General features: G+C 36.6%; 1 protein-coding gene across 1 annotated transcript; it reads right to left on the bottom strand.

Moving 5' to 3' along the window:
- Window positions 1-889: 889 nt before the first annotated feature.
- Window positions 890-10975, bottom strand: LOC129456349 (myoD family inhibitor-like). Its single transcript, XM_055222726.1, has 4 exons — window positions 10770-10975; window positions 10238-10317; window positions 6607-6858; window positions 890-3809 (listed from the first exon to the last, which is right to left on the bottom strand). The coding sequence occupies exons 1-4, from the start codon at window positions 10832-10834 to the stop codon at window positions 3538-3540; spliced, it is 669 nt and encodes a 222-aa protein (XP_055078701.1). The 5' UTR covers window positions 10835-10975; the 3' UTR covers window positions 890-3537.
- Between the last annotated feature and the right edge of the window lie 1728 nt (window positions 10976-12703).

Below are 12703 nucleotides of genomic sequence, written 5' to 3'. Positions count from 1 at the left end.
AATTTCAGTGAACATAGAAATTTCAGATTTCTTTCTCCAAAGTCTAAGCTCCAGATTACACGCTTTTACTGACATCTTATTAAAAATGACCCAGGCTGATCATTGATAATTAGAAATAACCGAACCTTAGACTCAATTAAAAATTCATTAATTGCACTGGTCTACAATATTACTTTCTTTGCATCGTCTCTCAAACATTAGATTATAGCCAAAGATCTGCCCCATTTTAAACGTCTCTATATTTTACCATTGTATATGTTTTTCTGTCGCTTAAACAAAAGAAGAGGAAGTAGCCCGTACGCACATTGCACTTAACCACTCAGGAGTAAAGGGCACAATTTATATTATTTTAGAACTGCAATTTTATCTGAACTTTTAAACCGTAAACGTATTGTTATTGGTTAATCTGAGATGTTGAGTTTCACAGTATTGTCCAGGATTGAGGTTTGAATTTGTAAATATTTGGTTTGTTATTACATTTGAATAAGTATTGTTGGCATTATTTCATTATATCATAAGCCATGAAGTGTCCCATGGTACGTGCCATCGACTGGTGCAATAGACTGATATGAGAGTATTGTGTGCAATGTTATTTATTTGTTTTTTGTTTGTTTTTTCATAAATGTGAGATACTTGAAGCAGACGAGCTAGAGACTCTCTGGCCATTTAACAGGGTGCCTACATAGGCTATGTAACACTACCAGCATTTTATTGTTGTGGACAGATTATAGGAAATGCTTATGACGCCTGTACAGTGCAGAAGATTCAACATTGTAAATAAAATTGTAGAAAACCCTGGACTTGGGTTTGTGTTAATGTCTGTGTTATTGTTCTTTAAAAAAATCACATTTCACAAAAATTCACCAAAAAAAATCAAATGAGAACAAGAGACAAACATAGATTTTATATACATAGAACATTTGACAAATTTCAAATTGCCAACAAAAACATTTAAGCAAAGTAATTTAAGATGTATAATCTATAAAGTGACATTTCAACAATAAGCACCCAAAATCATAAATCTGCTGCACATCAACCCCATTGTAGATCCCTTACTCCTTATATGGACCTATACCTTTTTTTTCTCAAATAAACCTTCCTCAGTCTGTCTGTATCTTAACCCTTATCTCATTATCGTGTTTTGATGTGTTCGTGTCTTCACTCACTTTTCCAAACAGAGAAATCACGCTCGCTTTAGGTTGTATTTCTAATGGCCTTTCTTATGTCTTTCCACTCCCTTTGATCCATCCTCCTCATCACAAATCTTAGATATTCAAATTGCATGGCGTTTATTTTTGTTTTCTGACAGACTTGACTATTGGCTGTTTTAATATTCCCCATATATATTTTTATTCTAATAAACGACAATTCTAGCGCCGCACGGAGAGCTTGTTCTGATTGAGGAGGTTACAACTGTTGTCAAAGCAGTTTAGCAACACGAGAATAAAAGCGCTGTTATTTTGAAAGCAGCTATAAAACAATCATCGCTCGTCAATGGGTCGTCAGCTTCTGTTTAAACGCCTGTCCAATGTGATATAACTAGGACTAAACAAGTGGTATACGGAGTAGTCTTTAAATACATAAAGGATTCTCTCCTCTGTACCATGTATCCACTCTCCCTCCTCTGTACCGTGTATTCCTCTTGTGTTCGTGCTCAAAACATCTTAATCTGGACATGTGTCTTCATCAGCTGTCCCTTTACTGAAGATGGAATCATTTTTTCCTCAACTGGAAAATTTATAAAATATTCCCATTCCACTGTATTTTATTTAAATTTGCATTTTAGAAAAGTTTTAACAGGATATTTAACACCTGAGGCTTGTGGTTCTATTCCTTTTACTAGTTTGTGTCCTTTGCTCAACACAAATGGTAAAATCTATTGTACATTGTATATTGAGTTAGTTGTATTTGAGGATTTTTCTTCCTATTATATGCAACAGTTTTTTTGGGGGGGTTTTTCCTATTAAAAACATTTTATTTTTTTTTTTTTATTATTAATCACTATGGCAGCTGTCCTAATTTCTCATCATTCTGAAATCCACAGATAGAGCCTGTCCAAAGTTGCTTCAGTTTTATGTATTATTCAGTCACTTAAAATGACTGACTGACAAAGAAGTGACTGTCAATCAGCGCATGGACACAACTGCATTGTCCAGCAGTGGAATTGAACCACCAGCCTCAGCATTTGCAGGTGACCACTTTAACTACTAAGCCACTGTCTGTAAAAAAAAAAAAAAAATGAAAATCTCTCTATAATTTCTGCTCTTTTCTTGCACCTGTGCTGTGTTGTTCTGATTTACTGCACATACTGCTTATGTGTAAAGGGTCGAACAAATTGCACAGGACAAGTGGAACAAACCTATATTTACTTGTTGGTCCCAATATCTGTGTGCGGTAAATTACCCGTCATCGCTGCTTCATGTCACGCTTAAATCTAAACATGTTTAAATAACACACTTAAATTCAATTCACTCTTCACCTGACAGCGCGTTTTATTTTTGGCTGTTTACTCTGCTTCCTCTCTGCAACTTCTAAAGGAAACGCTCTTCAATCTCAGAGATGAAGAGAAAATAAAGCTGCTTTCATGTTGTTTTGTATGACAAATAATAAAAAGGCTGGAGGAGGAGATGACAGCATTGTAACGTGCTTCGTTTTTCTGCAGAAAGGAGCGAAAAGTCAAAGCTGAACTCTCACAACATCAGAAGTGTGTTGAACTGAGACCTGTGTGTGTGTGTGAGCCTCCAGAGGTCAATGTCTTTACATGTAAAACAAAAGGCTTTATCAAGACGGAAAAAAGTGAGAATTGTCAATAGAAACACGATTTTACTTTGAAATGATCTAGAGTCTGTTGATTCAAAACCTCTGCATGAAGTTGTAGCTGAGGATGAAAAACATAAATATTACTGAAGCATTATTTGTTGTACATTTCTTAATTAATGTTGCAGAGTGACTATTGCACAATGTAACAGTAATACTTTACACGTGCACGTAACAATAGTCTGAACCAACATTTGGGTGTGTATGATTTAAATGACTAACAGCGTATCATGTTTATAATAAATACAAGTATCAAAGAGTTTAGTGACTTTCCAAGCAGGTCATGGGGGTGAGCATAGTGTTTTAAGTGTTTTAAGGGTCGTCAACACATTTCTTTTTCTTTCATATATTGCAATCAAATAAAATATTAGTTTAGTGCAATTATCGAATAGCAAAAGCTGGAATTACTTAGATATTTGATCTGTAAAGAATGAACTACCCTGTGTTAAAGAGAAATATTGTACCATTTAGTGTAAACCTCTTCAGACATGTTCTAAAAGTCACGTGTTTGTTTTATTAGTTTATCAGTTCATATTTCAGTCCTCTCTCAAATTTAGATATTCCTGGAGTTGTTTACATTGTGCACTCTGAACAGAATTCTATATTTTTAACAAATTGACTGTATACTGTGAAATTACTGTTTGAAAATCATCAATATTCTGCACCATTTTAACCTCTCTTGTGTCCATTATTAAAATGACCTCGATAGCCCTGTTCCTCTCAGCTCCTGTGGCAGATCTGGCAGCACTCGAGGCAGAACTCCAGGCACTCTATGGGCTCACAACAGGACTGGACCAGGACTGAGTGACAGTGGGTGTGGCAGCTCAGTTCCTCCACCGGGGGGCCCTGTCCGGAGCAGCAGCAGTGAACGCAGCCCTCCCCACACCCCAAACACAGAGAGGAGAGTCCAGAGAAGCAGAGGTCCAACAGGCCCAGGAGGAGAGCAGAGCAGTGACAGAAGAGGCACGACAACAGCAGGTCAAAACACACGTCTGAGGAAAGGAAGAAAGAAATGTGCAAAATATATTTTAGGGACAATAATATAGATCACAGTTTATTATGGCATTTTCATTCTTCAACTGCATAGATTGTGCTCACGTGCATCATTAAAAAGCCTGTTTTTGTGTTTCAGCTTCCTGTTAATGGAAACATTTTAAGGACTTTTCATCACTCAGAAGATAGGGGAGTTGCCATAGCAATTAAAGAGCCTGTACCAATTTTTTCCCCTTGTGTATTTCAGCAAAATTTGTCTTGCCCCAGTACATGGAGCAGGAGGGCAGGTCTTTTCTGGGTCTGCTTGTGTCCATGGAAATATCATTGCTTTGCTTGTATTGTTCCACTGCATGGCATTATTAACTTATTTATCATCTTGGAAATGAGCAGGTAACACAACAAGGCTAAATTACAGGTCAGATCAGAGGAGAGGCAAGCCTGCTTTCAGTGAGTAGGTGAGTTTGTCAAAGGTTTTTGCAATAAAAACACCAATAATTGAAGAGTAAGAATAAGATAAGATTGGTAAGTTTAATGCCGTGTAGTGGAAGATTCCAGGCAAAACAACATCTCCATAAAAACAAGGAAATTGATGGACCTTATATCTGAAAAGTACATAATACACCTTTACGTTAGAATAGTCATGACAGAGATGCCTGGTCTATGGCTAATATCTCTAATCACTGTGCCAATCCACTTGAAACAAAAACTGATTCTTGGTTTAACATTTCCTGAAGTCGAACCAACAACCTTTGAGTTTGGGGGCCAATGCTCTAACCATTGATCCACTGCTGCCCAGCTTCACCAGAGATTGCACCAGCAACCTCCTTTCTGTTGCGCCTCCAGCTAAGACAAACATGGCACCAAATACCTGAGCTGCTACTCCTGCAAGTCTAAAACGCTGTCAGACCTCTTCAAACGCTGGATTAACGACACGATTAACCCTAAATTAATCTCTCACGTGTTTATTTGTTGTGCCAAAACTTAGAGCTTTGTTGTAATGATCAAATATAACTGTGTTTACTTAATCACGGCTTGTTCGTTCCTTGGGGAGTGTAAAAAAGGGCCAATGATCAACAACATCTATGGACGAAACTGTCAGCTGATAATTGTACCAAATTAGCCACACATCCAATTGCATATATTAACCCTGGTGCTATGCTAAAGTGCATGTTTTACAGTTGTTAGCGTTGCATTGTTTTTCCGGCTTTGGTTTTTCATCCTTGTATGAGACCAAGGAGTGTAGAGAGCTCATGCAAATTGAGCTGTTTTATCCTGTTTACTCAAAGGAAGTAAATGAAGGAAATGGCACTATCCCTGGGGAGAGGGGTCTGGTGTATTCGGTGATCCACCCCCCGGTGCACATAACGTATGCTAATGTCTTTGTGATAGATGAAAACAGGCATTAAATCAATACAGAAGCATCATATAATAATAATAAAGCTAACTTCATAGGGATAACAACATGGACACAGTGGTAAACAAGATGTGGCCCTCACACTTTGATAAAACTAGAACAAAGTGCACATTCAAAGTCTCACAGATACAAACTTTACAAAGACTAATTTGATCAAAACAAGATTCACTTTAACTCATGTTTGTTAAGTTTTTATTTGGCCCAATTATCAACATTTCATACTGACTAAAACACTGGGCAGCAGGGCAGGTCAGAATTCTATGGTGGAATTTGCCATTAAACTGTTAAAATGCAGATGTTTTGTCCTTGTTTATAGTTAATATCTCTGTAATTACTGGGCCTATCCACATGAAACCAAAACTCACACAAAGTTCAACGTCTTCTCTGTGGGCGCAAATGAACAAAAGTGGAATTATTTTTCACAATAGCTTCTGAAAGTGGTGACATTATTCAACACCAAAGACGCTGAGAGGACTTTCAAGCCACGAGTTTGTGGGAATAATCTCTAACAAAAAATAATGACTGTTCAGAGTGTAAACAACTCCAGGAGCATTAACAAGAATCTCATTCATTTCAGAATATGTTTGTAGAGGACAGAATCTCCTCTGCAAAGAATAACATTTAAATTAACTATTAAATTGCAGCCTTTGCGATTTGATAATTGCAGCAACTCAAATTTTGACTCGATTGCAAAATATTGTGGCGCAATACAGGAAGACATCTCGCTCTGTATGTTCCAAATATACATGCTCATTCACACCGACATAGGCTCATATATCTTGCTGTGTGTCCCTTGTCTTTATTTTTACCTCCTAATTGCCCTCCTTGGGGGATGCACTGACCAGTGTGTGTGTATGTGAGACATGGTAAGGTGAGCAAGTCTAAAACTGTACCCACTGGTTTCATTTGAGGGAAAATACTAGTTGACATGTTTCCCCACCTCTCAATGGGACCAGATGTTTTTGTCAACGCTCTGTGGGTTAAGGGTTACCCTGAACTGAATAAGTGCTCTTCACTGTTCTTATATCATGCCAAAGAAATTGTATTGGTGTATAACTAATGATTTGGACATTTTATTATTTTTATTATTATCATTATCATTATCATTATCATTATCATTATCATTATCATTATCATTATTTTTTATGTATATTTTAATCCATTAAAATGATGATTGCAGATTATAAAAACCTATCATTTTAGATTAAACCCCATAAATACACAGGTAGCCTCTAGCCAATGTAGGTCTTCAATAAAAAATAACAGTCTAGATGTTTGTTGTGTGGAGGGCACAAGTCAGATTCAAGGTGAACTGAACTGAAAAGTGTGTATCCCACGTTCTCTTCAAACTTTGGCTTTGCAAATGTAAGTGAAATGCTTACCCCCATTTCTATTAACAGGAGGTGGGTTTAGATTGGCCACACTGCCTGCTTTACTCTGGCTCTTCTTGCTGTTTTTGCTGTGTACAGATAGACTGGAGCCGCCTGGTCTTCTCAGGTTTTTGGACTCTGGAATTGGCAGACTGCACTGGGGACAGGTGGGTCTGGTTTGGGCCTTGGACTGGGGTCTTTGGGGTCCATCTGCAGCAGCCGGAGAATGGGCCAGGGCAGCAGCAGCAGCAGCTACAGGCTGGGCTAAAGGAGATGATAAGACAGTGGTGTGAGAAGGAAAAGTCATTACAAAATGTCTTAAGTCATAAAACGGTTAACATATAAACATAAGCCTGCAGTGCCTCGAGAAAAAAAAAGGATTTTAATTCTGGTTGACAATTTGTTAAAAAAACAGAACAAATTACATTCATATTTTTATAAATGTAAACATTACAACATTCAAGATTCCCCGTAATCTAAAATGGAGATAGAGGGCAGGTCAGAATCCTATGGTGCAATTTACTGTTTATGGACCTATTAATAACAAGTGCAGATCAGTCGACTTGGGCTGGTTTATGGCTAATATTTCTGTATTTACTGGGCCTACACACATGGATCAAAAATGGTTCCAAAACATCTTCTCTGTCATTGTAAATAAAGAAAGAGTAATTCATTTTAGCTTGGCATTTTCAGCCTCAAAGACAGCACTGTTGTCAGTTGTAAGGACTTAAAGATTAATGCAGCAGGTTTGTGGAGCCAAATCCTAACAAATAATAAGGTTCAACATCATCAGTTCAGAAAACATTGACTCTCCTTTCCGTTAGGATTAGTTTATTTATTTATTTAATTAATTATTTATTGTTAATTTTTTTTATTTCAAATATACAAATATATAAACAAGCAACAACAACAAGAGGCTTAAGCATTACATTACATTACATTACATTACATTACATTACATTCATAGGGCATGTGCAAAAGAGTTTAGTTTATCAAAGGGCCTCCATCTGAAATGATGACGTCATCAAGTGCACGTGACTCACCACTTCTCTAAGCTAACAGCTAAGTAATGTTAGCCTCATTTTTGGATGAAGTAGTCTGACTTAAGTTACAATTTAAATGTACACTGTACAAAGGAGTAATAATTCTCCAAATAAATATAAATAATCAACAGAAATGTTAATTACTACTCAAGTGTTTGAGAGATTCTCATTGCCAATGATAAATAACATTAGCTAATAGCGCTAACAGTTAGCTGTTAGCTTGGGAAACAGCTTCATAATCCATATCAAACCAACTATATGGAACGTACACAATACACAATCAGACACAAATATATTAATAAATACACGATTATGATTGTCACACATCAGTTATTTGGAGTACTATCTTAAGTATTTTTGATAACATTAGCTACTTTATTTTGATGTTAGTTATTAAGTTGTGTCCAATTTCACAGTTGCCCTTATAATCATAACTCTAAAAGCCCTTGGACATGAACTTTGTCTTAGTCTAGTGTGTCCAGATACATACCCGGGTTAGGATGGTTGGTATAAATAAAATTACAAAGAGAGGTAACATTGTCCACTCTCTATGGAAGCCCGTTTCCGCCATGAAAAAAAAAATAAAAGCCCCACAGAAAGTCGAAATTACGAGTTTTAAACTCGTAATTATGAGTTTAAAACTCGTAATTATGAGTTTACAACTCGTAATTATGAGTTTAAAACTCGTAATTATGAGTTTAAAACTCGTAATTATGAGTTTAAAACTCGTAATTACGAGTTTAAAACTCGTAATTTCGACTTTTAAAACTACTAATTATGAGTTTAAAACTCGTAATTAGGACTTTTAAAAGTATGAATTATGAGTTTATAACTCGTAATTTTGGGAATGTAACATTTACAAAAAGTGAACCTTATCAATTTTGATTAAATGAATTTGGTATTTTAATAATTTCCTCAATAAACCAGCGGGGTTGTGACCAGCTGGCACTCTGCTCAGACCAGGAAAACGAGCGCTCACAGACACAGAGCACAGCTCATGAGTGGTCAGAACAGCACTCAGGGCCCACTGATTTGTTCAAGACGCCAGAAACTTTACTGGAGCTTAATTTATTCATTTTTTAAAAGTATGTAGGTGATAAACATAACAGTCCTCCTCCTGTCTCCTCTGCTCTGTACACTCAGTTGCAGTGTGCTACAAGCTCAATTAAGACTTTAAAAGTTCTAATTACGAGTTTTAAACTCATAATTAGTAGTTTTAAAACTCATAATTACGAGTTTTAAACTCATAATTAGTAGTTTTAAAAGTCGAAATTACGAGTTTTAAACTCATAATTAGTAGTTTTAAAAGTCGAAATTACGAGTTTTAAACTCGTAATTACGAGTTTTAAACTCATAATTACGAGTTTTAAACTTCCATAAAGCCCGTTTCCGCCATGAAAAAAAAAATAAAAGCCCCACAGAAAGTCGAAATTACGAGTTTTAAACTCGTAATTATGAGTTTAAAACTCGTAATTATGAGTTTAAAACTCGTAATTATGAGTTTAAAACTCGTAATTATGAGTTTAAAACTCGTAATTACGAGTTTAAAACTCGTAATTTCGACTTTTAAAACTACTAATTATGAGTTTAAAACTCGTAATTTCGACTTTTAAAACTACTAATTATGAGTTTAAAACTCGTAATTATGAGTTTTAAAACTACTAATTATGAGTTTAAAACTCGTAATTAGAACTTTTAAAGTCTTAATTGAGCTTGTAGCACACTGCAACTGAGTGTACAGAGCAGAGGAGACAGGAGGAGGACTGTTATGTTTATCACCTACATACTTTTAAAAAATGAATAAATTAAGCTCCAGTAAAGTTTCTGGCGTCTTGAACAAATCAGTGGGCCCTGAGTGCTGTTCTGACCACTCATGAGCTGTGCTCTGTGTCTGTGAGCGCTCGTTTTCCTGGTCTGAGCAGAGTGCCAGCTGGTCACAACCCCGCTGGTTTATTGAGGAAATTATTAAAATACCAAATTCATTTAATCAAAATTGATAAGGTTCACTTTTTGTAAATGTTACATTCCCAAAATTACGAGTTATAAACTCATAATTCATACTTTTAAAAGTCCTAATTACGAGTTTTAAACTCATAATTAGTAGTTTTAAAAGTCGAAATTACGAGTTTTAAACTCGTAATTACGAGTTTTAAACTCATAATTACGAGTTTTAAACTCATAATTACGAGTTTTAAACTCATAATTACGAGTTTAAAACTCATAATTTCGACTTTCTGTGGGGCTTTTATTTTTTTTTTCATGGCGGAAACGGGCTTCCATAGATGTCAGTGCATTTTTTTTTTTTTTTTTTTTTTTTGCCTTTTGCTAATTTTCAAGCACAATTCTCTGTATTGTAACAAAATAACAATATACTCCCTTCTTTACTGTAGGCAAATATAAAATTAGTCAAAACAGGGGACACCTGGGATGTTTCTTGTGTAAAACTGGGACAAATCAATGGCTTTGGATAAATCTGCCGGGACATGGGACATAGGGCTCTAAACTGGAACTGTCCTGTGTCAATACGGATGTCTGGTCACCCTATCTTACTCCCCCTGTATATTATAGTCTATCTGCAGCAGTCGTAACATTGAACTCACAGCTGATGAGGTCAGGGCCAATGGCATTTCCTTCACAATCAGGGACCAGCTCAGGAAGTCGCTCAGGCTTTAGATTCAGGCTGCCTTCAAATGCATCAAAAGAAATACGAACTCACAGTCATATACAGACCATTTAAGCCATAGGTCAGTTAAAGCATGTTATTAGGAGTACACAATACATCTAAACCACTATTTTAAGTGACACAATTATCAAATTGCAAAGACTGAAATGATCTGCGTAATCGAATGCTCTCTGTATATAACAAAATATCCTGTCATCATCATATGGAAATGTTGTTAACCTTGATGTCTCGACCTCTATAAACCTAAGCATTAAGCAGTTCATATTATACAAAATGTGCACTTTGAGCTGAAACCTGATTTGAAAATATAAATCACAAAGCTAATTGCAATTCAACTTTTTTCTCCACAAAACATGTAGCAAATTACACTTGATGCACTGGCAGAAAACTCAAATAAATTCCTTCAAGTTTTTACTTACTTGTACCTATGATATTGAAAGTATATAAACTTGCCTTCAGTTTGGTCAGTCTCTGCCTTCACCCCATTTGTTGGTATGTGTTGTCCTGGTACCATCTCTAACTCTCATTTTCTCTCTTATTGTTCTGTTGCAGGTTCAGTCACTCCTCTCTTCCATTGCCTCAGGACAGTCCACAATACAGAGGCCAGGAAACCTCCGCCCAAAACTCCTGAGTCACCGCCTCCTGATCGTGAACTGAACATGTCTGTGTTGTGTTGTTTGATGACTAAAATACCCTCCTCTCACCTTCTCCCCCTCCCTCTTGGTCCCTGTGTCCTGGGTTAAAAGTTTGATAAGGGCCACTCTGGAGCGCCCTATTTTCTGTCCTCTGACACGGCACAGACACATGTCACATCTGTGTGTGAGGCCAGAGTAATGTATGCGGCTGCGCGCTTTAAACAGACAGACAGAGAGGAAATTAATATGACTGAGATTAACCTGATATGCATGACACCCAAAGCTCTTTACAGTGCATTATCCATTCACTCCATATGATGGTAAGCTATTGTAGTCACATCTGCCCTGAGGCAGACTGAAGGCTGCCAGTCTGAGCCGACAGCTCCTCTGACCACTGACACTCACACACGCCGCATTCATACTAGACTGTGGATGAAATGTCTTGTCTAAGGGCACAATAACAGTTTTGACTAGAGTCACTGCTGCCCCGCTGTGGCACTTGGTGTTCCCAGAGGCCTCCCATACACAAAATGTTATTTTTAGTTTAATTCGAACAATTTCACTCATAGTTGTTGTAATCTATCTCAAAAACAATAGGAGATGCTTATGCAAATGTAGTATATTAACTGGAGTATTTGTGGGTTTATCAATTTGTTTTACTGAATCCATTTATAAAAGTGGATGAAGAAAAAAGAGAGCTTTAAAAAAATAAAATAAAAATTCTTTACCATCCTTTGGAATCTTGCTTTATAGGCCAATTGTGGATGCAATCATTATGTTCCACATGTAACATTTCACTTTTCTCTTTTCCAGAGGCCTCATGTCGAGGTTTACAGGAGTTTGCATCCATGAGATTTGAACCAAGCCTCCCAAAAGAGAGGTGATGTGAAAATTTTACATAGAAAAACTAAATAAAAATGCAGATAAATTATGTAATTGAAATAATTGCTAATTGTTGATAATTCTTCATCAGTTCTGTGTATTAAGGAATTACTCAAACCATTAAATGACACTGAATCTGCTCTTTATTTTCTAATCTGATCTTTTTGTTTCCCTGGTTTACAGTCAGGAGGCATTGCACTAACATCCCGGCCTTCTTTAACACACTGTTGACTGTCAAAATATCCAGATGAAAAAAACAACACGTCCGCCTCACAGTAAGTGCACTTCACTTCAAAGCTGCTCATAAGTGACACTCCTGAAGTTGTCAAGCTCTACGATAACTCCAGTCGATAAACAAGACAATCAGTGGAAGGCGTCATCTAATGGTCTGACGGCGAATCAAAGCACGCCACCGGAGGCAGAGCTAAAGTCGTTATCAGGCCCGACAATTACTGACATTAGTCAAAACAAGCATCGTGGAACCAACGCTTTGTTCTGCGTTTGAGAGAGAAGCCCCAGTAACAGCTCCACTTTGGGCTGTCTGTCAGAGCAGGCGGAAGGGCTAGGCTGTGTTTTTTATATTTATAACAGTACAGTTGTATTTACATATAGGGGGTGGGCGATATATATATAAATTTAATCTATAGCAGGCTTCAAAGCCAAGGCCACCATAAAAATAAAATATACATTAAAACAGTTAAATAATTTTAATTATTCCTCCTGATAAGGAAAATCAAACAATTTTAAAATCAGTCCAACAGAAATGTGCTAAAACTGTGTTAGGTTTAAGTATCAGACACAGGCTGCTCTTACATACACACTCAAAATGTAATTATTATCACATTTTTAGTAAAATCAGCAAATTT

This window comes from Periophthalmus magnuspinnatus, chromosome 6 (assembly GCF_009829125.3).
Source record: "Periophthalmus magnuspinnatus isolate fPerMag1 chromosome 6, fPerMag1.2.pri, whole genome shotgun sequence".
Lineage (NCBI taxonomy): Eukaryota > Metazoa > Chordata > Actinopteri > Gobiiformes > Gobiidae > Periophthalmus > Periophthalmus magnuspinnatus.
This window is presented reverse-complemented; position numbering and strand designations above follow the sequence as displayed.

Bases quoted from the DNA above. Each gene is read 5' to 3' on its own strand.
- LOC129456349 (XM_055222726.1), bottom strand. From the start codon at position 10,834: ATGGTACCAGGACAACACATACCAACAAATGGGGTGAAGGCAGAGACT. The intron at 6,859-10,237 runs GTGAGTTCAATG...CATCTCCTTTAG, and splicing joins TGGCCCTGACCTCATCAGCT to CCCAGCCTGTAGCTGCTGCT. The intron at 3,810-6,606 runs GTAAGCATTTCA...TCCTTTCCTCAG, and splicing joins TCCTGTTAATAGAAATGGGG to ACGTGTGTTTTGACCTGCTG.